This window comes from Miniopterus natalensis, chromosome 20, assembly GCF_054644295.1.
Source record: "Miniopterus natalensis isolate mMinNat1 chromosome 20, mMinNat1.hap1, whole genome shotgun sequence".
In the NCBI taxonomy this organism is placed as follows: Eukaryota; Metazoa; Chordata; class Mammalia; order Chiroptera; family Miniopteridae; genus Miniopterus; species Miniopterus natalensis.
In genome coordinates, this window is record NC_142100.1 from 14,978,415 (window position 1) to 15,003,362 (window position 24,948).

General features: G+C 44.4%; 1 protein-coding gene across 1 annotated transcript in view; it reads right to left on the reverse strand.

The window, feature by feature from the left end:
- The window catches only part of DEPDC5 (DEP domain containing 5, GATOR1 subcomplex subunit), an 81,870-nt gene that overhangs the window by 38,649 nt on the left and 18,273 nt on the right, over positions 1-24,948 (reverse strand). Inside the window, exons 15-27 of the mRNA XM_016198524.2 lie at positions 24,686-24,820; positions 23,812-23,873; positions 23,594-23,667; positions 19,918-19,987; positions 17,971-18,007; positions 17,338-17,458; positions 15,713-15,933; positions 13,653-13,856; positions 11,888-12,023; positions 10,575-10,672; positions 4,638-4,703; positions 783-939; positions 179-339 (exon numbers count right to left, since the gene is read on the reverse strand). Coding sequence (XP_016054010.1) covers positions 179-339; positions 783-939; positions 4,638-4,703; positions 10,575-10,672; positions 11,888-12,023; positions 13,653-13,856; positions 15,713-15,933; positions 17,338-17,458; positions 17,971-18,007; positions 19,918-19,987; positions 23,594-23,667; positions 23,812-23,873; positions 24,686-24,820 — 1,542 coding nt within the window. The remainder of the gene's footprint in view (positions 1-178; positions 340-782; positions 940-4,637; positions 4,704-10,574; positions 10,673-11,887; positions 12,024-13,652; positions 13,857-15,712; positions 15,934-17,337; positions 17,459-17,970; positions 18,008-19,917; positions 19,988-23,593; positions 23,668-23,811; positions 23,874-24,685; positions 24,821-24,948) is intronic.

Here is a 24,948-nt window from a genome sequence, read left to right on the forward strand (position 1 = left end):
GGATAAATCGGTGCCTGGTGGAAACTTCATTCCTCCTGTAAAGTAAAATCTAGAAAGAAAAATTTTGTGTTGGAAAACAATCACTCCTAAATGTATCTATTCCTTACCATCTTGAGAGTCCACTTGCACAAATTTAGTAGAAAAGAAAAGAAATGTAAGTCCAAGGAGAAAAACTCACCTCGGCTATATAGGGGGCTGCTGCTCAGCGGGGGCGGGACAACGGGGTTGGGTTTCTGTGCCTTGGGCTGCACTATGATTTGATAGCCCTGCATGAGGCGCTGGCAAATGAACTCTTCAAACACCTGCTGGGCTGTCATCTGCATCCCCTCTTCGTCCCTCCTGAAAAGACAATTGATTGTTCACAAGAATGTGTTTAGCCCAGGGCGGAGTGACACTCAAGAGTCCACAGTCCCACCCTGTCCTTTGCTTCAACCCGCAAGCCAGCCCCAATAACCATGCTGTGGTGGTTCATAAAACTAACAACTTGTAAACCAGTTTTGGGAGAAATGATCAGTTCAAGAGGTCGGAAAAAGAAGGCAGGTAATTTGATGCCCAAATGGGTCATCTTAGAAAAGATCAGAACGAATGTCATAGAAAATACGAGAAGGATCAATGAGGAGAAGCGGCTAAAGGAGGCGGGCCAACAGAACTGCAGAGAAAAACGGACAGTTCTTGCATCGCAGAGTTTCCCAAGGAAAGGGGGACCCGGGTTTACAAATTCGGCGTTTCGATGCGCACCTGGCTATGCCCGGGCTCCCCGCAAACCCCTCTCCAACACCCACCTGTCCATGTCCGCCTCCGGGAGGAGGTCGTAGCAGCCCTCCGTGTAGTCGTTCTGCAGGCCCTGGCGGTCGGGGAAGTAGTCGGTGGTGAGGGGGAGGCACGCCGGGGTGGTGAGAGACTTCCAGTCCACTCCAACTGTGCAACAGAAGCCTGGCACTACAGGGGGAGCAGACAGCGTCAGAACTGCCTCGTGTCAACAGCGGGGAAAGGTACGTGTGGTCACCACGGCGAGGGTGGACAGTGGTGGGTGGTGGGAGGAGTGGGAGGGGAGGGTGGGGGCCAAAGATCGTGGTGAAAGGCGACAACATTTCCAGGCGCGGGGATGGGGAGGGAGAAAGAGAAAGAGAGAAACAGTCTGTTAGACAATGCGATGCGCGTGCTTATCCAATCCCATCATGCAAACGGGATTCACGGCTGCTGCTTTTCATTTTCTGCCGCTGGTGAGCTAGCTATAAGCTGCAACGCCAAGGAGGTTACCGCGGGGCAGGCAGAGTTACGCACGGAAGCAAATCACATTCTGAGAGCGGAAGGCAGCTCAAGCTGGAGCCTCTCCTGAGGACTGCGAGTGGCTGGGTGGAGAGAGGGGGGAGCTCAGCTGGATTTTGGAGCAAAGAGCGCACGGCAGCAGGATTTAGGAATGCTTTCAGAATTGCAAAAATAAGTCATAGATCCGAAAGGGCAGGAGGAGAAGTCAAGGATGTTTGGGGAAATTATAAGGCCAGAACTTTTAAGAGACTGCGTTTAACAATCTAGATAGGAAAGCTTCGATCAGTAGTGGGTCTGACCACATGGGCCTGCCCCAAATTGCCTACTCTTTGGTCAAAGCAGGGTTTCTAACCCTCGGCATCACAGAGATTTCAGGCTGGATAATTCTTTGCTGGGGGGGGGGGGGGGGAGGGCTGTCCTGTGCATTGTAGGATGTGGAGCAGCATCCACAGATGCTACTCACTAGACACCAACGGCATCTCCTGATTATGAAAACCAAAAATGTCCACAGACACTGCCACGTGTCCCCTGGAGGACAACATCATCCCCAGTTGAGAAGCACTGAGTTAAAGTAATGGGTGGTGATTTCTTTAAGTTACTTAAGTGAGGACTGTTTTTCAAGTCTCTGCATGAGGGAGTGATGTAAAACAGACACATTCCATGCCTTTGCCTGAGTCCCAGGCGATCCTCACACACCTCTGCACAGCGCCACGTGCCGTTTAGTGTGGCAAACCTCTGTTATCTCATCAGCCCGCACTCCGCCTCCTCAGAGCGGGTGCAGTGTTTCCATCAACTTCCCCCTTTTTTTAAAAATATATCTTTATTGATTTCAGAGAGAGGAAAGGAGAGGAAGAGAGAGAGATAGAAACATCAGTGATGAGAGAGTCATTGATCGGCTGCCTCCTGCATGCCCCTGACTGGGGATCGAGCCCACAACCTGGGCATGTGCCCTGACCGGGAATCGAACCCTAATCGGGAATCAAACCCTGATCACCTGGATCCTAGGTCAACACTCAACCACTGAGCCACGCCCGGCTGGGCTCATCAACCCCTTTAAACAGTTGGCCAAGCCAAACCTCCCAGAGGTTACAGGACTAGAACCCTCTCCGTTCAGGAATCTTTCCACCATATAGACACACAACCACTACAACAGAGTCCCACTGAACCCGGAGTTAAAGAATAAGACGAGGACTTGTGTGCTCAGTCACAGCAGGAAATATGCCCCAAGCAGCACCAGTGCCGTGGGGAAGATAACTTGGCCTGCAACAGGCCTAACTTCATAATAACCACACAGGCCTTGGGGTGATTTCTAGTTTGTTTGTTTGAATTTTATTCTATTGTGGTAAGAACACTTAACATGAGATCTACCCTGTTAATTTTCAAATGTACAGTACAGTATTATTAACTTAGGCACAAAGTTGTACAGCGGATCTCGAGAACTTATTCATCCTGCATAACTGAAACTTCACCTCCATTGATTAGCAGCACCCCATTTTCACCTCCTTCCCAAGCGCCTGGCAACTACCACTCCACTCTTCGACTCTATGAGTTTGACTATGCACAGGTCTTGTTAACTCATTAACACTTCAAGAATTCAAAACATAGCCCTGGCCAGGTAGCTCAGTTGGTGGGAGCATCTTCCCAATACATCAAGGTTTTGGATTCAATCCCTGGTCAGGGTACACGTAGGAATCAACCAATGAATGTGTGGATGGGTGAAATAACAAGCCTCTCTCTCTCTCCCTCCCCCTTCCTCTAAAATCAATCAATAAAAAAATCTTTCAGAAATGTGTTCTGCTGGCACATAGCAAGATACAGAGAATTTAAATGTCTGGTCCAAAATCCCATGGTTAGAAAGGTCTCAATTCTTAGTTTAATGATGTTCTTTCACTGGGAAGAGTGTGGCCTCTTTTCTAACTCTAGTATCTTCAGCCCTACCAAGACCTCTAAGGAGGTTCCACCTCATTAAATTAGCAGTGATAAACACATTACTAAATCCAGTGCTGGTGTTGGAGAGAAGAAATAGGCTCATCTAGTCACTGCTGGCAGCTTTCTGGAAAATAATCAATCTGCCAACTACACTTTAGGGAATATATTCCAAGGATCTGAACCAAAAGCAAAAGTACACCAACTGCACCATGCATTATATCCACATTATATGCTATTGCCAAAAAAACTAGAAACCACCCAATGGCTACCCATAAGAAATGATTCTTCGAGCTCTGATATAGTAATTTGTTTGATATTGCTGTTAAAAACGACTAATATGAGGTACCTGAAGTAGCAGTGAAAGGATTAAGTTAATCATAACGGGACAAAAAGCCTCAGTGATGTGTATCCACTGGCCATAGCTAAGTAAAATAGTCTGTCGGATGTAGGATTTTTTTCTGGTCTTTTGCTATTGCAGGTATTTAGATGTTCTCTTAAATACAGCTGACCCTTAAACAACACGGTTTGAACTGTGTGGGTCCACTTATGTGTGGATTTTTTCCAATAAATACTATAAATGTATTTTCCTTATGATTTTATTACATTTTTTTTTCTCTAGCTTACTTTACTGCAGGAATACAGTACATAACAAATAATACACAAAACATGTGTTAACTGACTGGCTATGTTATCAGAAAAGCTTCTGGACAGCAGTAGGCTATTGGTAGTTAAGTTCTGGGGAAATTAAAAGTCATATGTGGCCCCTGGCCTGGTAGCTCAGTTAGTTGGAGCAGCGTCCTGATGTGCCAAGGTTGTGGGTTTGATCTCCGGTCGGGGCACATGCAAGAGTCAAAAGATAAGCGCACGGATGGGTAGAACAAGAGATGGATATTTCTCTTTTTCAAATCAATCAATAAATTTTAAAAAATTTTAAAGTTTTTTTGTGGATATTCGACACAGAGGGATCAGCACCCCTAACCCCCACACTGTTCAAGGGTCAGCTATAATTAATTGTCCAGCTATTTCAACAGAAAAGGATGATCAGAACAAATGCAACTCAGTCCAACATCTTCAGCCTACAGGTACATAAATAGTTCCAGTTCTTATTACTTCTTTCCAACTTTTCCCCAAAGCCATAACTAGGTATTTAAGGGCTAAGGCCAGCTCTGGACTGGCACAAAGCCTCCTAAAAACTCTGTTACTCTTCCCATGTTCCTCTGAATCCCGTTCCAGAACAGGTCATTTGGCCACTCCCTTCTCACTTTCCACCCGAGAGACTGCAGGGGCTTCCCTCACCACACTGCCTTCCAGTGCCCCAGAGCCATGTGGACTTCCAGGCCATCCTCTCTTCCCACGGGGCCCCCTCCTCTTCCTCATGCCCCGACCACCCCACACCCCTGCCTCCTTTCTACCTTCCCCAGTCAGCCACCCCCTCTTACTTGGGTCTGGAGAGGTAGAAATGCTGTCCTCCAGAGAATCCTTATTCTGGGTCCTAGGATTCATACCTATGGAAACAGAAAAACAGCTTGCTTTAATGAGGCTCATTCTTCAAAAAAAAAGTTCTGACCGGTGGTAGTTTAAAAAGCTCAAAACTAGAGCTAAAAATAAAAATGTAAACCAAGTACGAAATCTGTGCTGAGGATTTCCAACAACAAAAGAATCAATCAAAGAAAAACGGTCACTGTAAAATATAGGAATGGGCCAGAACTAGACTCTGGGGTTATCAATACTACTCTCTGCCCAATGAGACCTTGCAAAAAACAATCTGCCATTTATATTAAGAAAGGGGATATATTTCAAAGTCATTTTAACTAATTAAAGCAATCTTTAGCAAGTATAAAATGACCTATTTCAACTTAGTCCATTCAACAGTCATCTTCTAGAATGTTCTTTCCCAAATCATGGCTTTCTGAAGTATAACATCAAAACTCACAACTTTAAGAGAAAAAAACAATGACTTTTACCTATAACTAGGCTGAAAGAAAAACAGACAGATTCTTTGAAATGCAACGTATAGACTGAAATGTAATAGAACTCATTTAAAAAAATAACACACATGTAAATACTGAAATGTCCCTTTCAAAACATATATATTTACTAGAAAATTATGATCCTACAAAAAGGATTGGAAAGATCAACTGTCAACAGTGGCTCTCTCTGGGAAGAAAGCTGGAAGAGGTGGCAGAAGGTAAATGAGAACTTGTGCTTTTTACTCTAAACACTTTGTGGAATCTGAATCTTTTACAATAAGAACAAATATTTATAAATCCCTTGTGAAATCTTGGAGAAGACAAGCTGCAACCTAGGAAACAGCATCTGCAAATCATACATCTGGCAAAGGACTTGTATCCAAAACATACAAAGAACTCTGAAAACAAAAGAGTAAGAAAACAAAGTAATAATGGGTGAAAGGTATGAACAGACACTTCACCAAACGACATGTATAGAAGGCAAGTAAGCACATGAAAAGTTGTTCAACATCATTAATCATTAGGGAAATGGCACATTAAAAGCACAGTGAGATACCTCAACACACCTCCTGGAGGGAGTAGAATGATAGGTCACACCAGCGCTGACAGGGGTGTGGAGCAACGAAAGCCTTTATCCCTCGCTGGGAGGAATGCAAAATGGCACCCCACTTTGGAAAACAGTTTTGGAGTTTCTTTAAAAGTTAAACATGCATTTATCATTTGACCCAGCAATCCCACTTCTAGGAATTTACCAGAGAAATGAAAATTTATGTTCACACAGAAACCTGCCATATAAATGTTTTACGTGGCTTTTATTCACAGCCGCCCAAACTTGGAAACAACCCAAATGTCTTCGGGTTAAACAAACTACATCCACAGAATGAAGTATCACTGGGCAATAAAAAGTAATGAACATTACTACTGATGCTTGCGACAGCTTAGATGAATCTCAAAAGCATTATGCGGAGGGAAAGCAGACAGACTCAAAAAGCTACATGTTGTATGATTCCATGTGCACAACATGCTGGGAAAGGCCAAACCAGAGGGAGACAGAACAGGCATCAGTGGTTGCCAGGCGATGGGGAAGGGGCTGAGAACAAAGAGGCAGCACAAAGGAATGTGGGGGACAATGGAAATGTTCTGTTTCTTGATGTGTTTGTTGGTGGTTATGACTCCATGAATTTGTCAAATCTCAGAACTGTACTCTGAACAGCATGAATTTTACTGTACGTAAATTTTTAAATCAATATTTTTTTAAATTTAAAATGACGTCACTTGGCCAAAACAATTTTACAACTTCTTTGTGGAACTGCCTTCAACCGATTTTAAAAATTACTAGTCATCATAAGAAGGAGATACAATTTGTTAAGTCAGACAAATATAATGCTTCATTTTATTCAAACCCACACTATGTGCAGACATAGGCATTCTCCCTTTTCCACAGATCAGGAAACAGAGGCTCAGAGAAGTTAGCCTACTGAAAACAAAATCACACAGTAAGTAGGTGAAACCTGCATTTAGACTCTTCCGCTTAACTCTACAGATGCTCTGTTTCCTGACTATCCATCTGGGGCACCAATTTTCAGCTGTTGAAAATGTCATCTGTTCTTTGTCAACAGTCAAAAGCCATTTGGAGCTAAATTTTCTGAAAGCTAGCTTAGCTGATTACATCCATTCTCAGGAAAACACAAAGCATGACTACAAAGAAGCAACGAGGTAGATTTTCTTGTTCAGCCTAAGAACTGGTATGAAGGCAATTCCAAAAGTGGCATTCGCAAAGCATCTGAACAACAGAATTACTGAAACACATCACCTCACAGGTTTGGATGCCAAGTTCAATTATTATATCACCTTTATCTTTTTTTCTTCTTTTTGAAGAAAACCCAACCCAAGCTTTGTCCATAAGAACCGAAATTCTTACACTAATTAAGAAACAGTTCAACTTACAATTGCACAAGCAACTGTTTGAGTTCAAAGTGCCAACCAATAAAAGGGTTCTCAGAGCAGCTTTGGCTCCTAGGCCAAGAGTAGACTTGTGTCATTTCTAACAAATATAAGCACATTCAAGGCCACCAGGGGCCCTGTATGCCACACACACACACACACACATTATTTTCCTGGTCAGTCAGCTATGTGCCAACCTGATATCTGGGGAATGGATCTCACTGTCAAAGTTCAAAGCCAGAACAACTTGGGGAGCCAATGCTGAGAAGAGTCATCTCAGTTCTGTCTCATTTGACATCTGTTCAGAGTCAAGAACTAAATATGTTCTCTGGTTGTTAACTAAATGTGCTGTCCTTTGGCGCTGGTTCCAGGGGATCTCACCAAGCCTGCACCTGGGGCCAGTCATTTCTCCTCTCTGGGCTACAGAGGTGGTGCTTAGCCTCCAAGAACCCAACCTGCCTGGATGAGTGAGCCTGAGGCCCTTTCTTCTGGTCTCAGTGTGCTATGACTTACTTTTTACTTGAGCTCTCAGACCAGATCTGCCACATGGACCTAATGCTCAACACAGATACCAACTTGCAGATTCTGGGTTCCAATACCAAAGAGAAAGAAAACTGGGCATTACTTATTTCCTTTTTCAAAATTACCTAGAGCACTTACACCCAATGAAGGGAATGACGCTAACTAACAAGTCTAACTGGTGCCCAGTTGAAGAAACAGAGGGATAGAAACTGTCTGCCCAGTCCCACCAACCACTTGGTCCCTGCTGGGCCGCATGTGAAAAACAAGTGAACAGTCCAGGTGCCAGGCTCTAGCCAACAAAGCTCAAGATGAAATTTGATGGGGCCAGGAGGGAAACCCACAGAGACACCACTCCTAGGAATCATGACTCACATATGAATTCAGTCCAAGTGCAGGAGAAAATCTGAGTCATGCTTGAGTGCCTACAGATGGCACAAACTGTCAAGCGCAGGAGGTGAAAATGAGGTCACAGATGAGGTCTTCTATTTTTTAATGAATGAAATGTTCACTAGTTGTCTGTTTAGACCTCACCTTGCCCCAAAACAAGAACCCAATTTGCCCTTAAGGAACCTGATCTACTTTTGATCGTTACAACTCTGTGAAGCTGGTAGGTAGGAAAAGATCTTTACACCCATTATACAGATGAAGAACCTGAGGCTCAACAAAGGCTGAAGGCTAAACTCCAAAGGCCATGAGGAGTAGGGCTGGGTACTTAGTTCTGGTGGTTTCATCACAGCAGGCTCCCTCATCTACCGTGTCATAATGTAGGTCACATGTGCAAACCCCACAGTATTATCACTGGAACCACTCCCAGTCCAGCTCCCCACAAGAGGGCTTTACTTTCATGATTGTTACCCCGCATGGAACTGCTTCAAATGGAATCTCAAGCCAGAGCTCCCAGAAGTGACAAGAATCGGTGTCTGAATCATTTTGTCTCTTCTCAGGCCCTAGCACAGAGCCTGGAGTTCAGGAAACATTTCTGGAATGGGGAACAGTTTAGTGGGTGTGAAGAGCAAAAAGCATACGCTATGAGGATTGAGGATGGCTTGAAAGGAGTCAGTGCCAAACCAAGCAAGGCAGAAAAAGCCTGCCTGATGCTCTGAGGAAAGCGATCTAATCAATTGTTCCAGGATGAATGTTAAAGGTCATGAGAGGGGGAAGAGCATTCTTCAGGAGAGAGGAAGCCAACCTCAGAAGGCTTTCAGCGCTCATTCAACTACCTGACACGTGCCAGGAACTGTTTTAAACTCTGCAGATACAACTGTAAAAAACAAAAAAGAAAGATCTACTGTGTCGGGTGGTACTATGAAAAAATACTAGGCAGGGAGATAGGTGGGAAACGCCAGGGTAGAGAGTGGCAATTCAAGTAAGACCTGAAGGAAGGGAGCAAGCTTGGGATAGGGCAGTCATATGATTTATCATGCAATCCAGAACACTCGTGAGAGGCAAAGGGGACGCTATTAATAATAATCATATAGGACGATGAATCCAAGCCAGGACTGCCCTGGTTAAACTCAGGATGTATGGACCTCAGCCATGAAGCTCTCTGGTGTAAGGGCGTAGCAGAGGGCAGAGCAAGAGAAAGGCCCCGAGATTCAGAGTGTGCCTGGTATATTTGGGGAACCACTAGAGTGAAGTGAGAGGAGTAGTGACGCAGGGGGCTCTGTTGACTACTGTGATGTCTTTGGCTTTTACTCTGAGTGCACTGGAAGTCCTCAGAGGGTTTTGTGCAGATAAGTTTCACAATCTGACTTCTACTTTTGAAGGGTCACTCTGAATTGCTGTGCTGAAAATAAACTATATGGAAGGGCAGTTAGCAGGCTACAGAGATAATTCAAGCGAAAGATGATGGTTGGTATGTTGGACCAAGTTAGGACTGATGGAAGTGATGAGATATGGTAAGATCTACATATATCCTAAAGGCAAATCTGACATTAGTTGGTTATTATACATGGTAACAAAGATTAAAATGATTTTATCTAATTTCTTTCTGTGGCTAGCTAACATAATTGATCAGAAAGCACAAAATCAATTCCCATGTGAGGCCAATGCTACAGACTACCTCCTGATGACCTCTGACCCCTTTGAAAACACACGCTACTCTGGGCAAGGGTAAGGATGACCCTATTTAACTATACTACCCTGACTAGAAAAGGAAGCCAAGGTGCCCACACCTTCTCTAAGAAGCTAAACATTCTAGAACATATTTATGTAACTGAATATGCACAGACCAATTAGAATAACTTTGTGGGTCATTCAGATGCTTCTCACATATGGCGGCTTGGTCTTGGAAGTAGGAGCTCATTTGTCAATAAATGTGCTAAACAATGTGGGGTGGTACAAGTGGGTTATGCACGTGAAGCTCTCTGGAAACAAGCCTAACATCTCCTGGGAAGGCATGGGGAGAAGAGAGAAGCACCAGAGAGGGCTTTAAAGAGGTACTGGTGGAGCTGATTCATAAAGACTAAGCTGACATTTCCCAAGCAGAATCAGGGGTTGAAGGAAGAAAAAAAAGCATATTTGGTACAGAGAAATGCAAAGACATAAGAGGACAAAGTACCACACTGTTCCCTTCTGGGCCTCTCCTAATTGTTTTTATGGAAGTGGGTCTGCCCCCTCCACACACAACTGAAAGCTCTTCAGGAGCAGAGATCACTCCTGCTCTGGCCCTGGTGCTGCCCTCAATGCCAAGTTCAGAAGCCGCCCTCGATCACAACTCCCTGACAGACCAATGATAAATGTGGCCTGACCAGCACGTTCCCGGCTAAAAATGTAACGCGCAGCCCATTTATAATTCCATGCATTATAAAGCGCTGCTTTGAAATAGGTCACCCAAAATTGTGGCTGAAATGAGCCCAAAATAGACGCGGCCCTTCCTTTCTGGTCCCCGTGTGAGCCTGCTCTGAGCAGCCCAGCTCCATTACCTCTTGGATTGGTTACCTGCACCACTGTTGCTAAGCAGGCTCACAGAAAGCTCGTCTGCTCCACTGAAGTTCAAGAAGGGCATGCCGTCACCAGGCTGGCGGGAAGTGCTGTGCCTGCGGAGAACAGAGCCCAGCCCCCTGGCTTAATGCACATCACCACCTCCTGCATCCTGCTCACCCTGCATCCCGGGGTTGTCATCACAAACAGGCCTCAATATTCAGCCACACAGGCTGGCAGCCACTGGCATCCATATCACAGGCTTTCAGGCAGCAGTGAGTGGTTTGTGTGCCAGCTCTGGCCTGTGACCAGCTCCTCCTGCCCTGGCACCATAGCCGCCACTGCCATGCTAGACTGCCTGCCCTTCCTGTCCTAAGCCCCCACCCCCACCCCCGCTAACACCAACAGGAGGATGCGAGGTGCTTGAATGGAGGTACCAAGTTAATCTGGTAAAGATGGTGACGTCCGGCCTGTATCCCTCATCCATCCCATGGGGTGCTGAGATGAGTGAAAAGGGGTCAGATATTGCTCTTTGCAAAGTACTTCCTAAAGCATCACAGTGAGTCCAGGTGTGACCCAGGCTCATGCTGGTCAAGGTTTAAATGACTTTCTTCCTGCGCTGAGTCTCGTTGGATGCCTAAAACACATTCAGAATTCTGGTTCAAAAAGTTATTTTTAAAAACACAGGCCTTGATTTTCATTGCTTTTAGTATTAACTTATTCTAAACTCAATAGTGAAATTTCTCAATGACAAAAGTCACAGGCTGCCCAAAACACACAACACTAATCACTGATCTCAGCACCCATTTTCACCCTTGACTCAGGATTAGAAGAAATCCATGTTCGAGGTTTATAAAATGGCTTTGAATTACACCTAAAGCTAAAGCAGGGCGTATACAGCATTTCTGGCAAAAATGGCAGGCCAGCCCAGCCGGTGTGGCTCAGCAGTTGAGCATCGACCTATGATCCTGGAGATTGCAGTTCGATTCACAGTCAGGGCACATGGTCAGGGTTCTGGGCTCGATCCCCAGCAGGGGGGTTTGCAGGAGGCAGCCGATCAATGACTCTCTCATCGTTGATGTTTCTATCTCTCTCTCTCCCTCTCCCTTCCTCTCTCTGAAATCAACAAATATATTTTTAAAGAAAAAAAAAGTCAGGCTGTTTGCTTTGCACTTGGCCCATTGAAGGGAATGACGCTGACTGACACAGGAAGAGCCTGATCTCATACGGTCTCTTCAAGTCTTATTAAACATGACATTTTGTCAGTGATCTGTTCTGCACATTGTCTTGGGTGCCGAAGAGTGTTCTCAAGGTACCATCCACGATCTCACCTTCCAGCAGCTTCATGATATGCTAACTCCAGCAGCTCTGCAGAGGAGTGAGTTGGGTCCCTCTGCCCATTGCCCTGCAGCTCCGCCATATTCTGTCGGGTCTGGTGATGGATCTGGATGGCCTCTCCGGATGGTCCTACCCAGACAAAGATCCACTGAGCATCGTTCCCACCCGACAGCTAGTGCTGTACACTTAGCCTCAATCTTCCTCCTTTCTGGCTGCTGGGATACGGGTATTGGAGACATTGAAGGAGCACACCACGGACGAAACACAGAGGAACGTTATACACGTGACGCTCCAGCTCCCACACAGGACATCTCTTCAGAGCTGAACTCATCCTCCTGTGTGGCCTCATGTTAGCGATTCCGTTTAGCCTGAGAATATTTAAAAGCCTCTTTCTCATGCATGTCAACTGAGACGCCACAGAGTAATACGGAAGTACAGGAGGCAAGGGCCCTTCCCGGGAAGGTTAACACAAACTAAATGAGGAGGAGCACAGAACTGAAATACCAATGACTCTGTTAATATGTAAGATAGTAACAACTGTGACTTGGAGGAGCAGAAGATACATGAGTGCAAAAAAGACGAGGTGAGAATCAGAGTCAGTCAAGTCTACTAAAAAATGCTTCCTGGAGAAACAGAAGTTTCAGAGTGCTAAACAAAGTTAGCAGGGACTGAAGGAGAGGGTATCTGTCTAGAAGAAATGATCTGTGTGAACCCCCAAGCGTGGAAGAGGCAAGACATATGTGTGAGACCAGCAGATGAGCTTGAGGAAGAAAAGAACTTCTGAGGATGGCGTGAGGAGACGGAACGCTGGGGAGCCCGGCAAAGGAGGGCCTCCAGGATCAGAGGCCTGGTGGGCAAGAGGATGCAGTTTTGGAGAATATTGTTTTAATAAAGAGTTACGTGCTGGGTGTTTGGAGGAAAAACACAGAAGCAAGAAGAGCGAAGAGTCATGGAAAAAACACCAATAGTTCTCCTAAGAGAACCCAAGGGAGCCAGTGAGGATAACAATGGAAAGAAAGAGACACCAGAAAGAAACGAGTCATATGACTGACTATGACAGCGACAAAGAAGGCAAAAGGGATTTGAGAATGACCCCCCCCAATTAGAGCTGAAAGAAATAGATTCACTGCTCACTTATTTAACTCTTAACACAAAAGCAAGTACAAAATTATAATAATAGTAATAACAACTAGACATTTCTAGCCATTCAGCAGAATGGCTTCCATGAAAAAACCCTGGAGTTTAATGCATCTGTTCCTTCCCAGCCCAGCAGGGGCCCATTAAGCTGAAGTTTAATTTTAGCCACAGCTTTATAAAACCTTACTGTCATCTTTAGGACAGAATACAGGACAGACTAGGAAAAACTGAATTTGGAGGGGAAAAAATTTCTTTTTTCAGTTGTCAGAGACCCCTGAGAGGAAAACAAAGTAACATACCTGTGTAGCCAAAACAGTAATGTCAATATCCAGAGAGAGCCAGGAGAGGAATGACTGAGAATGAGGGACATTAGTCTTGGGAAAGAAAGCAGGTAGTAAAGCATAGGCTCTTCCAAACAGAAAAATAGAAGCCCTCAGGTTGATATAGCTAATTATAGTTACAAAGCCCATTCCCAAGTGTGTCCTCAGGATCTTCACAAGAATCCCTGGGATAGGCAAAGTGGGCATGGTGATCCCCATCTTACAGGTGGGGCACCAAAGGAGCTGAGGACCAGGACTAGAAGTTCCCAGTCCGAGGCTCTTTCCCGAGCCACCAACTTACCCACAGGGAAAGTGTGCATCCAGCGCCTTCTGTTGGACGTGAGCTTCATGGGCATTCGTGAGGGGGCAAAGGGGTTGATCAGTGCCCGCTGGGGTGTGTATCCCCCAGGTCGAACATGTAGCATGGATTCTGCGCTGCCTACATGGAACCGCCCTGGCGCACTGGAGTCTCGCTGCGGTGGCTCCATCATGTTCTCCAGGACATCTGCCAGTTATCGTAGAGTTGAGACACAAAGAGAGAGCACAGAGCCACAGTGAAACCAGAACTAGGCAGACCAACCTGCCAAGGCTGACAAGAATCTTGGACATCATACAGGTTAAGCAATGAGGGAAAGGAGTAAAATCATGGGTTTGTTTACTTTTTAAAAGCTTAGTTTTGGTCCACAAATTATTGGCCCAAAGAAATTATTATACCCAAACTTGAGGACCACACATTGCCTAGAGACCCTGGACTTTAAGCTGGGTATAAAGTAAAGGGCAGGATTTGAGTTGCCTCCTTTGGAGATGGGGTGGGTATATTCCATATGTGGGAGGAACAATAAAAATATATATTTGGTGACCAGAAGGAAGACCCTGGCAGAGACAGTCCATGTGTTCGCTAACCTTTTCGATTTTCCTCTTAGGGACATAACAGGACTATAGTTTCCAGCCCCTTTGCACTGGGGCCAAATAACTTAGTTTCCAAATAATTTCTAGCCAATAGAACACAGGGAGAAGTGACATGCTCCAATTGAAGAGCTGGACCACAAATATCTCCACCCGTGATGTCCATTCTTACCCCCTGCTCTGGCCACTTTGTAGACCAGTGTTGATGATCATAGCATCCCAGGATGAAAGGAGCCTGGGGCTTGGGTGAATCAGAAATCCCTCCCACTGACTCAGTGGCCTGGAACCATAAGTAAGCAATCAAATGTTGTTGTGTTTTAAAAAAATATTCTTGGGAGAAAAGAATGAAGAAATGGATGCATCTAGTATTGACCAAGCAAGGAGATGACATGGCATTTAGACTCAACCTGTCCCGTTCAATGGCAGGCAGGTCCCTATGGTGGAGATGGAGGCAGCATGCTAAATAACCTGAGCAGATCAAAGAGCTAAGCCCCACAACCAACTCCCTTTATGTTCATCTCGTGTTCACTAAGCAACCACCTAGGTTAGCAGGGTATAATAATTTCTTTGGGCCAGGTTAGCAAGTGGGTCCAGCGGATGCAGATTTCATGGCATCAAGGATTCTGTCTTGTCCACCATTATCTACCCAATAAAAGCCTGGGATATAGCAATATTTAATTCCTCATTCTTTAACAAAACCATGGAGAAAGAATAATTAGTGGGAAGATGTAGCTATGAAGGTGCAGCATGAGGGAGCCTTGCAGTGATGAAATAATTCTGGCTTTTAACTGCACTGGTGGTTACATAAATCTTCACATGATAAAACTGTGCACACACACGACTGCATGTAAAACTGGTGAAATAATCTCTGTGGATTATGCCAGTGTCATTTTCCTGGTTTTGATGTTATAGTATAGTTCCGCAGGATGTCGCCTCTGAGGAAAATGAGTGACAGGTGCACGGGACCCCCTCAGTATTTTCTTTAACGATTTCCCATGTATCCGTAATTATTTCAAAACAAAAGTCAGCCGGGACCTGGATACTCCAGTTGTTGGTTCTGCCAGATGGGAAAAGTAAGACACAGGAAAGGCAGTGCTGTGAACTGCGAGGAGAGATCTGAAAGTGGAATCTAGGAGAGTGGCTGCTTTAAGTACGGCAGAAATGGAAATGATAAGGGAATAAGCAAACATCTTTGACCCTAGGCCTAAGAAAAGTCCTCCTTTAACATATGGAAACATATGAAGTTATAGGGACAGGGCAAGAAAGGGTAGAGACAAAATTAATATAATGCACACATACAGCTCAGGCCATTTGTACCCATTGCGCTGGCATGGACATAATTAAAATGTGGGCCTTACACCCCACACCTCACCACAGCCCCCACCCCCTACTACAGGAAGGAGGCTGTGCCCCAGCTCTGCCGAGCTCTGCCCGTGCTTCATTCAGCTCTCTGACCTCGCGTGCTGGTGTAGCCCAAGGAGCTGCTGACTTCATACTGGTGCAGGTGGGGGAGCGGGATCATGAGGATGTTGGCGCTCCTGCCCAGGGAGCTGTCATCAGAAGCCTGGCTCCTCACTTCCTCAGTGGGCAGTGCACGGTTGGGCATGGAAGGGCTGGATGAGACGTCACAGGAGCTGGCACTCTTTCGACTATGACTCTCCTGCTCTCGCACAGACCTAACCGGAGAGAGATGACAAGTTACCACCAAGTAAGGGACACTGCCCTACATAGATTAAAACACCCAAACCTGTCACCAGCCCAAGCTACTTGGGAAACCAATAACAAAAATCCCCAATGAGATCTGTGAGTGGGAAATAATACAGGAGGTACTTTGCCCAGAGCAACTTATAAGAAAGGAGATAAATGACTGACAGTAATCAAATGGTGCAAGTCCTGGGATCACAGCTGAAAAGAATTGCTCTGGTGTGACCCCACTGATCAATCTCCTATCACTGAAAATGGGGTAACCAGACAATGAGACGACATGATGCAAAAGTAAGTATACGGTGCCACCTGAGAAGTCTTGTTGCACCGAAAACTGAACCTAAGTCTAATCAAGCCTCTTGTGTGTGAAACACCAGGCCTTGTCATTGTTTTATTAGAAAAAAGAAAACCAAGGGTCTTGGACTATGAAAGCATTTTAAGATATGCACTGCTGAGCTCCCAAGCAGAGTCTGTGTGTTACAGGAGCTCCCGTTAACAGCTCTTATTCCAAGGGTCAAACACTCTCAGGATGAAACATTAGAATGGGACCACTACAAGTTCACTCGTCACAATGTGAAGAGACTGAATATTGTTACAATCAGTTGTGCTTAGATAAAGCTGCATATTGAAGAAATCTGGTAAATGTGGTCAAGTAGGAAAAAAATAAGCTAGATCTCTGTTTCACACAGGAATAATAAAATTCTATGTAATGAACTAAGCCTAAAACCAAGTCTATAAAGTATTAAAGGAAGGTGGTAATAGACTTAACAGGGGGATCACTCTGCAAATTACAAAAATGTCTAACCATTATGCTGTACCCCTGAAACTAATAATACTGAATGTCAACTGTAATGGAAAAAAATTTTTTTAATTGTTTTACGTATTAGGAGAAAATATAAAATATGTATCTCGAACCTTACGCAAGACCCAGAAGTGAGTACACTGGTAAATCTGACTACATCACAATTACTCTGTGACCGAAACACCATGGAGCAAACTTAAAAAGCAGGAATAAAAGAGAAGGGAAAAAAGTCTCTTGCTCTTTGGGAATAATAAACCTAAAATAAACTCTGGGTCCTAGGGTCTAAGTGGCAGCCCAGTGAGAAGATGATTCCAGAATTCGTGAATTGCTTCTCTTGGCTAGAAAAAGCAAAAGAATGCTCTCCTTATTTGGGGACAATACTTGAGAGCAAAGCTAACGAAATGGCTGATCCAGAGAACCCGAAAACAAAATCCCTGATAACCTACATAGTATGCCTTCTGTTTGGCTAAATTTAATTTAAAACATTCTCAAGTTGCTCTCACAAAGGTCCCTGCTGGACCTCTCATTGTCCTAAGCAATTTTTATATCCACCCAAGTCAATCTGGCAGAAAACCTGCAGGTGGCGAGGCGCTGAGCCCGGGACGGCCCTGGCAGCCTGAACACTTGCGCGTCGTAGGCATCATAATCGACTTGGATGGGAAGGGCGTTCTCAGATTCTTTTGGAGTCGCAAGAGCTGAAATACACAAATAATATGAACTGTCATCAAAACACGTTTCAGCCAGATGCCTTCAGAGGGTCTTCATCAAAATCTACAAGGTACAGGATCATCAACATCTCTCCCTGAAAAAAAAAGGGGTAATAACCCATTCATCAGGTTGTTCAGATAAATGACTTCTATGTCCAAAGGTGTAGAAATAGCACTAAGTAAAGGCAAGGTGGTGGCAGTATCTCATTTTTTTGTGATCCCACTTCTAAAATATCATCTTAATACGTATGTTGAGTACTTTGAAACTTCCTACGTGACCCCTACAATTGATCTATGGAAAAGAAAAACACAGTTTTACTCTCATCCATTTTGTAGTTGACAGGACAAAAATATACAGAGTGGTTAAGGAAACTTCCAAAGGTCACACAAGGGGAACTCGGGTCTCCCAACTTGGCTGTGAACTTTTTATGTGACCTTACATAATCCTGTTGCCCTGGGTTACCTGACTCTAAAAGAGACGAAAGGGGAAAAATACTCACATGTATCACGGCCATTTTTCGCTTTCTCAGAGGCAGGCTGTAAAGTTAAATGGAGAATTAATCACTCCCTTCTCTGCTAGAACAGGACTGATCGATCACAAGGCACAGTACGTAGGTGGCTGCTCCCCAGGGCAGAGACCATGCCTTACTCTGCACGGTAACGGGTGCAAAGGCAGGAGCTAACATGAGACACCTACCTACCATGCTGCCAAGCCCTGCTAAGATCTTTACCTCCCACCTCACATCTTGTCCACTCTCACAACCCTATCCATTGGGGGCATGGACCCCACCTCACACGTGAGGATATTTAATTCTAGAAAGAATAAGGGATTTGTTCAAAGTCATACAATTAGCAGGTGGCAGAGCCAAAATCCAAGATCAGCTCTTCGGACTCTTGGCAGATCCACTGGTGTGTTTGTTCTAACATGACTAGGTTCCACCTGACCCCACACCCTGCATGCTCCCCCTTCACCACAGCCTTCTCACCTGTTTGTCTACACCCACCAGAGCTGAGTACTTGATCGCCCAACTTGCTGAAATGGGGTACAAAGGCAGAGGAGAAAACTAAAAGAACTATCCCTTTATTAAAAATAAATCTTTTACAGGAACCTTAAACCTTCCATAACAACACTCATTCTTTCTTCTTTAAAATGATCATGCTGCCCGGCCGGGAGTGGCTCAGCGGTTGAGCATCGACCTAGGATCCAGGCGATTGCGGTTCGATTCCTGGTCAGGGCACATGCCCGGGTTGCGGGCTCGATCCCCAGTGGGGGGCGTGCAGGAGGCAGCCGATCAATGACTCTCATCATTGATGTTTCTATCTCTCTCTCCCTCTCTCTGAAATCAATAAAGATTTTTTTTTTTTTAAAAGATCATGCTGCAGACAAGTTCCTCCATGCTCCTCTGCCGAGAATGATCGTGGTGAAGGCATAAACCTCAGAAGGCAGGAGAAGGACCTTTCTCCTGGCACTCCTCTACTACACATGGCCTATTTTAGGAGTTTTCATGTCTCCAAATTAATGTTTTCCCTATTAGGAGAGTAAGAAAAAAGGGAGTAACTGGCCCTGATACTACTGATGTAAGTCAAATGGGGCAACTTTCAGAATTCAGCTCTGCTAGAAACAGGCAGATGGATGAGAGCACCCTAGTGTGGAGCCTCCGTACATAACAGCCCGTTTTTCTCCTCACGTTACGTTAAAAAGGCTTCTTCTGATTCTTAAGAGTGGCATTAGTATTGGCTGCAAATATATTCCATCGAGTGGGTATGTCATGGTTTATGTACCCATTCCCTTATTCTTCTCAACTTGTCACTATTATGAATAAAACTAGGCCAAGATCTATTCAGATTCAATATCCTCAATTATTTCCTTAGACTACATGGCTGAAAATGGAATGATGTGGTCAAATGGCATATGACCATTTTGCACTGCTCTCGATTCACATCGTTGAACTGCCTTTTGTAAGAATTGGACACCAACCGGGAACTCAAGCATCAATTTCAAAGACTTTTTGGCATAATTATTAATGTGTTTTAAACCTACTTGGTAAGCAAAAACATGAATCTCCATTCCTGTTTGAATTTGCCTTTGACAACCTGCTAAGATGCGATCTTTTAATATTATTTCCCCTTTCTGCAACATGTGTCTATGTCTGTCCCTATCAGTATCTGAGAGGTCTCAGTATGTGAATAAAGCAGTCACATCATAATAAAAATAGTTCTTTCGTTATTAAAGAACAAAAAATAGTTCTTTGTCATATTTTTGCCAAAGACATTTCTTACACATGGGGATCTGCCATATTTATTTATTTAGTGTGGAAAATTGTAAAGTTCTAAAACAATTTCTTAAACTCATTTATTATCCTGGGGGGAAGGGAGTATCTCAGGACAAAAATAAGCACGTGGGTGTGTGACAGTCCCTGAAGGCTCTGCTGGTTGGTGACACCTACCTTCTTTCCTGCCAGTTTTATCCGTGGGGTGAAACTGTTACAAAATAGCTGGCTTTTGGATGTGTAGAAACTGTAAAAGAAACAAACAGGGTCATTAATCTAAACCCTTTTTTTTAAAACCTCAAGACACAGTTGAAATCCCAGCCACAGATCAGCCCTCTCCTGAATGCTTCACTGGTATTCCCAAGTCTTAGGCTTCACTGGTCTTCCCAAGTCTAACTTCTTTTTTAATTACTATAAAACATTAATTATGTTTTAAATTGTTCTATTCTTCCCCTTAACCCCCCCCCCCCCCCCCCCCCCGCCCCGGACATTGTTTCATGCTGCTCCTGATTACTAACTGGATTAGAATCTCCTTCTTTTGGCAGAGATAAATCTATTGACACCACAATCCTTTTTCACCTAGATACCAAGAGAGGCCCTTATTACTCCTTGACTGATCAGCATTCAGTGAGCAAGACTAACCCAGGCAAGAAAATAAAAAAGGTGGCACTCAAGAGAAGATGGCAGAAACCATGAAGTTTCGGTTCCTCTGAAAAACACACTGTAATGCAGTCATGCAGAATGAGTCTTCCCTGGGCTGAGTGAATGAAGGCTCTGCAGCCCTTTCTATCCCGTAGGTATCTGTATTTTTGGGTTTTTTTTAAATCTACAATTAACTTGTGATGAAGATGTTTTAAATATTGACCAATCCCCATCTTGTATCATAACTCTGATCATAAGCAAAAAAAAAAAAAAAAAGGGCATCAATAGGTAACCAGTGGACTGTGGGGTAATCCTAATGGCATATTAAGTGCATAGGAACATACGAATATGCTGCAGTCAGATCTGGAGTCCAACTAGCCCCTGGGACTTGGCTTCTCCCAGTGGTACCAAGAAAGACACGAAGTAGAGGATGCTACTCTCTTTCCAGATGTTAATTGTAAAAGAGCTGAGTAATGAAGTGATGTCAGTCAGTTTCTATTAGATTGAACCACATGAAATTGCTGTGTCTGAAGGTCTAAGACAGTCTAATATCATAATTGCAAATGGTTCATATTAATAGCTGTGGCTTTGCCGTGAACTTGCTGTTCAACCCCCAGCAAGCCACTTAACCTCTCTGGAACTCGGGTTATAAACTCGAAGACAGACTTCAGTTACATCCTGTGACAGCCTCAAAATCCCAGTTTTATAATTCTTATGGATCTGGCATTAATTTACTTTTTGAATTAATCTTCATTATTAGCCAGTAATACTTTGGGAGCAGTAAGTTCTCACTGATGACAGTTTGATCATGTCCAGTAGGGTTTCTGGCCTAACAATCTGCCTGCTTCTGAAGAGGCTTTGCTGACAGGGTAAGAACAATGGCCCCTGTGAGCAGCCATCCATTTTGGGCAGAAAGTCCTCTTGTTCCTGTCCCCAAGTGCCTCAAGCAAACAAGGCGCACAATGAGATGTGAAAAGCAGGCCTCAGCCCTCCTAGCTCTGAGGTCCTGAAGCCCCTTGGGTGAGGATCCATCCTCTATCTTGACTGGAATCAGAGAGCCAATTTAGGATAAAAATTGTGATGAATCAGGACACTTCCAAGTTATTATGAAGGAAGATTTGAGGAAACTGAAATACTAAAATTCATATACCATTTTTTGTGTTTTAACTACTTTTGCCCTTAATTATTTCCTAAACCAAACTTAAAACTGTGAAATGTGGTATATAATTATTGGCAAAAGAATCTGAATGTCTATTCAAAGATTACAAATGCAAAAATAATTAGAGGGCTGACTGGGAACTGAACAGTGATCTCCTGGATCCTAGGTTGACACTCAACTGCTGAGCCACACTGGCCAGGCTTAAACCAAGTTTTTAGAACAACAGTAATATAAACACAAAATGAGGGAGAGGAGGAAGGCATTTTATTATGAAGTAGTCGCTTTTTCTCAAGGCGACTTCCTCAGGCAACACGACAACCCTCAAAACTAAACATCATTAAACGGTCACATGTTCACATATGTAAAGAAATAACATGGATGACCAGCCTGAGAGTATCTCACTGGGCTCCCTGAGAAGAGCAAGACATGTTTAGAACAGGATAATTACAATGTGAGTGCTCTACCCTTAAGAGCTGGCAGAATGACTATTCTTCGCTCATGAAACTGGGTCTTCACTTATGAATGATTACAACTGACCAGCAGCAACCACCACACTAGGGCAATGTGACCCATGACAAAGATGAAGAAAATATTACGGCTGAAATCAATATTTGTGATGAATTTTCAAGCTGGTCTCCAGCAAGATCTGCAACTAAACAGCAGCCAGAAGGGAAGGTTCCGTTGAGCTTGAGGCATAAACCAAGTGGTCTTCTGCCTCTCGTGAGTCCTGCCTGAAAACAGACCACCCAGGGAGGGGCAGAATGCTTTGGAAGCACTAAAGAAAAAGTGGCTATCGGCTACCAGGGGTAGCACAGGAAGAAGAGAGATGTGGGGTCTGGCTGTTAGAGGACACATGGGCATTTGGGAGGGAAAAGGCAGGTGAAGGCCCACTAGGTGGACAAGCTCACATGTGAGAGTGAGATGTGGTGTTCTGCAGAATAAAAGAGGGCGAGTGGTGGGAGAGGAGGCCTCAGATGTCAAACACTTTAGTCTTTAGTAAGTCGCATGAGAAACCAGAGGAAGAGAGCCAGAGGATTTAGTTTTCATAAAAATGACTCTGGCAACCAGGTGGAGTAGTGCTTGGCATGTGCTGGTCCCCAGGCCCCTGGTGTTCCTTAGTGCTACATCAGGGCCTACTATGCAAGGGCACAGGGGAACACTAATCCCTTTTCCCTTTTATATGTTTGGTTCCAAGTAACACTTTTACTTGAAGAAAGGGCCCTGTTGCTTAAGAAAAGGCACTGGTCTGAAGAAGTGATTCTCACTGGGAAGGCAGGAGGGATTTTGCCACGCAGGAGACATGTGGCAATGTCTGCAGAAGTTTAAGACATTTTTTTTTAAGTCTGAATGACTTCCCTTCCCAGTTTCCAATGGTTTCAAATGCATTCTCCATAAAACCTGCAGTTACTTTTTAAAAAAAATCATAAAACATTAAAAAGGAGTAATAGCTCAAGTCTTTTCACTTCTGCAGGTTTATTCAAGGACATCTAGTTCTTACTAGTTTCCAGAAGGTATGAGCTCTACCTGCAGTGTTTCAAAGAAACAGTCCAACTTTCTGCAGGGTTTTTGATAGGAAAAGTCACTTAGCCACTGTTTCTGTAGACATTTTTGGTTGTCACTAAGATTACTGCAGATGTTCAAAAAGATGAGGACCAGGATAAGGCAGTCGCACTGGCAGAGGGGTGAGGGATACCACCCTTGAGCTCGACTCAGCAGGAGCACTGAGGCCTTGTCCCATGTGAAGAAGAGCTATGGGGACCTTTCTACACATGGAGGAGGCCAGGCACAATGTTGGTCTGCTATGGTCCATGGGAATGGGGAACAGGAGCTGGGGACAGCAGCGGAAATAAGTCCTTCAAAATTTTCACCATAGACTGTCCTTATGTTAATGTCACTGCTCTGCACATAGAGAAGCTTTAAGCAAACGTTAGAACTTGGGTTTCCACATCTTGACAAAAGATTTTATAGTAAGAACTTAACAGATTTGAAGAGAAAATGGCAAGGAAGTAATTCAAAATCTTATCACCTACAATGAATCAAGACCACACTCACCTGTGGTTTATCCAGTGAGGAATATTATAGTCGTCGCCCAGACGAGAATCGCAAGGAGTGCTCCGATTATGCAGCTGAAAGGAGAAAATGTCAGGCACAGATCAGCTAAAAAACAAGGATATGAAACTGCTCCAACTTCTATATTTAATGAAAACTATTGTCAAGATCACCCTGGCCCTGGAAACTGGCCTTTAGTAAGCAACCCAAAATTGAATTACCTTGAACAACGGGACAGCATGTAATGGTTGCTCCCCCATGCATACCAAGTCCACACCAATTCCTAAAAAAGAAAAGAGAAAGAGTTTGGGTAGGGATGAGCGGGGACAGGCAGAGATAAGTGCTCCAATCTATTATTGATGTTATTTCATCGGGTCAGGAGATGAGGCAGAGCCAACTTGCCACGCTACGATTTATAACCTCCTCCGCACTGCCTACGCAGCAAAGTAAAGAGATGTATTTTGTTCTTTCTTGTTACCAAGTCCTGTCACACCTGCCACTATTCAGTGCTTGACAATCAGCCTCTGACTGCGTTGCAGATCATCATGTGTCACAAAGACAACCAGGCCTCCATTACGAGTGTCAAGGCCAGAAAGGAAAAGGAACCTCTTCATCTCAGTAAAAAGCAAAACAATCCACATCACTTACCAGAGCTTTTTTATTGGCAAGTAAGATTTCAAACCTATCTTGTTGTTGAAGCACAAATTAAATGAGGGCCTGGGGTGTGAGCTGGGGAGGCATGGCACATCACGGAGGGAGGGCTGGACTAGATGATCCAATGGTAGTTCCCAATATGGGCTGAGGGACACTGGTTCCTTCAAACAATCCCCCCAAAAAGGGCTCTCCAGAGTCAAATATGTTTAGGAAACTTGGAGTACCAGTTATGCCCTTTAGAGAGAAACAGGGCACGCTCACATTATAATCTGCAATTAGGGAATGGGCCTAACAGTGTATGACCCAACATCTCCCAAGCCAATTTGACCATGGAACACTTTTTGTCCCCTAATATCACTGACATCCCCAGACCTCCAATGCACAGGGCCAGGGAAAGCTCACAGTTCTAAGGGTAAGTCAGCATGAACCAGGGAGAATTACCATTATCTATCATCCGCTGCTTGGTCAAGATCATGAGTAGACGGTCCACTTCGAACACGCCCACCCCAGGCGTGATCACCACGGACATCTGCCCAGTTCGGTCAAAGTTGCGGTTGATATAGTGCTTGTCAAACACTTGAAACAAAGCAAAAAGTCCTCCAATGAGGATGTTACTGCTTTTCAGACACCAGCCACTGGCAGGCATCTCTGCTTTCGGAGCATTTTTATCAGTATTTCTATTATAGCAGTTGCCACCTTCTAAC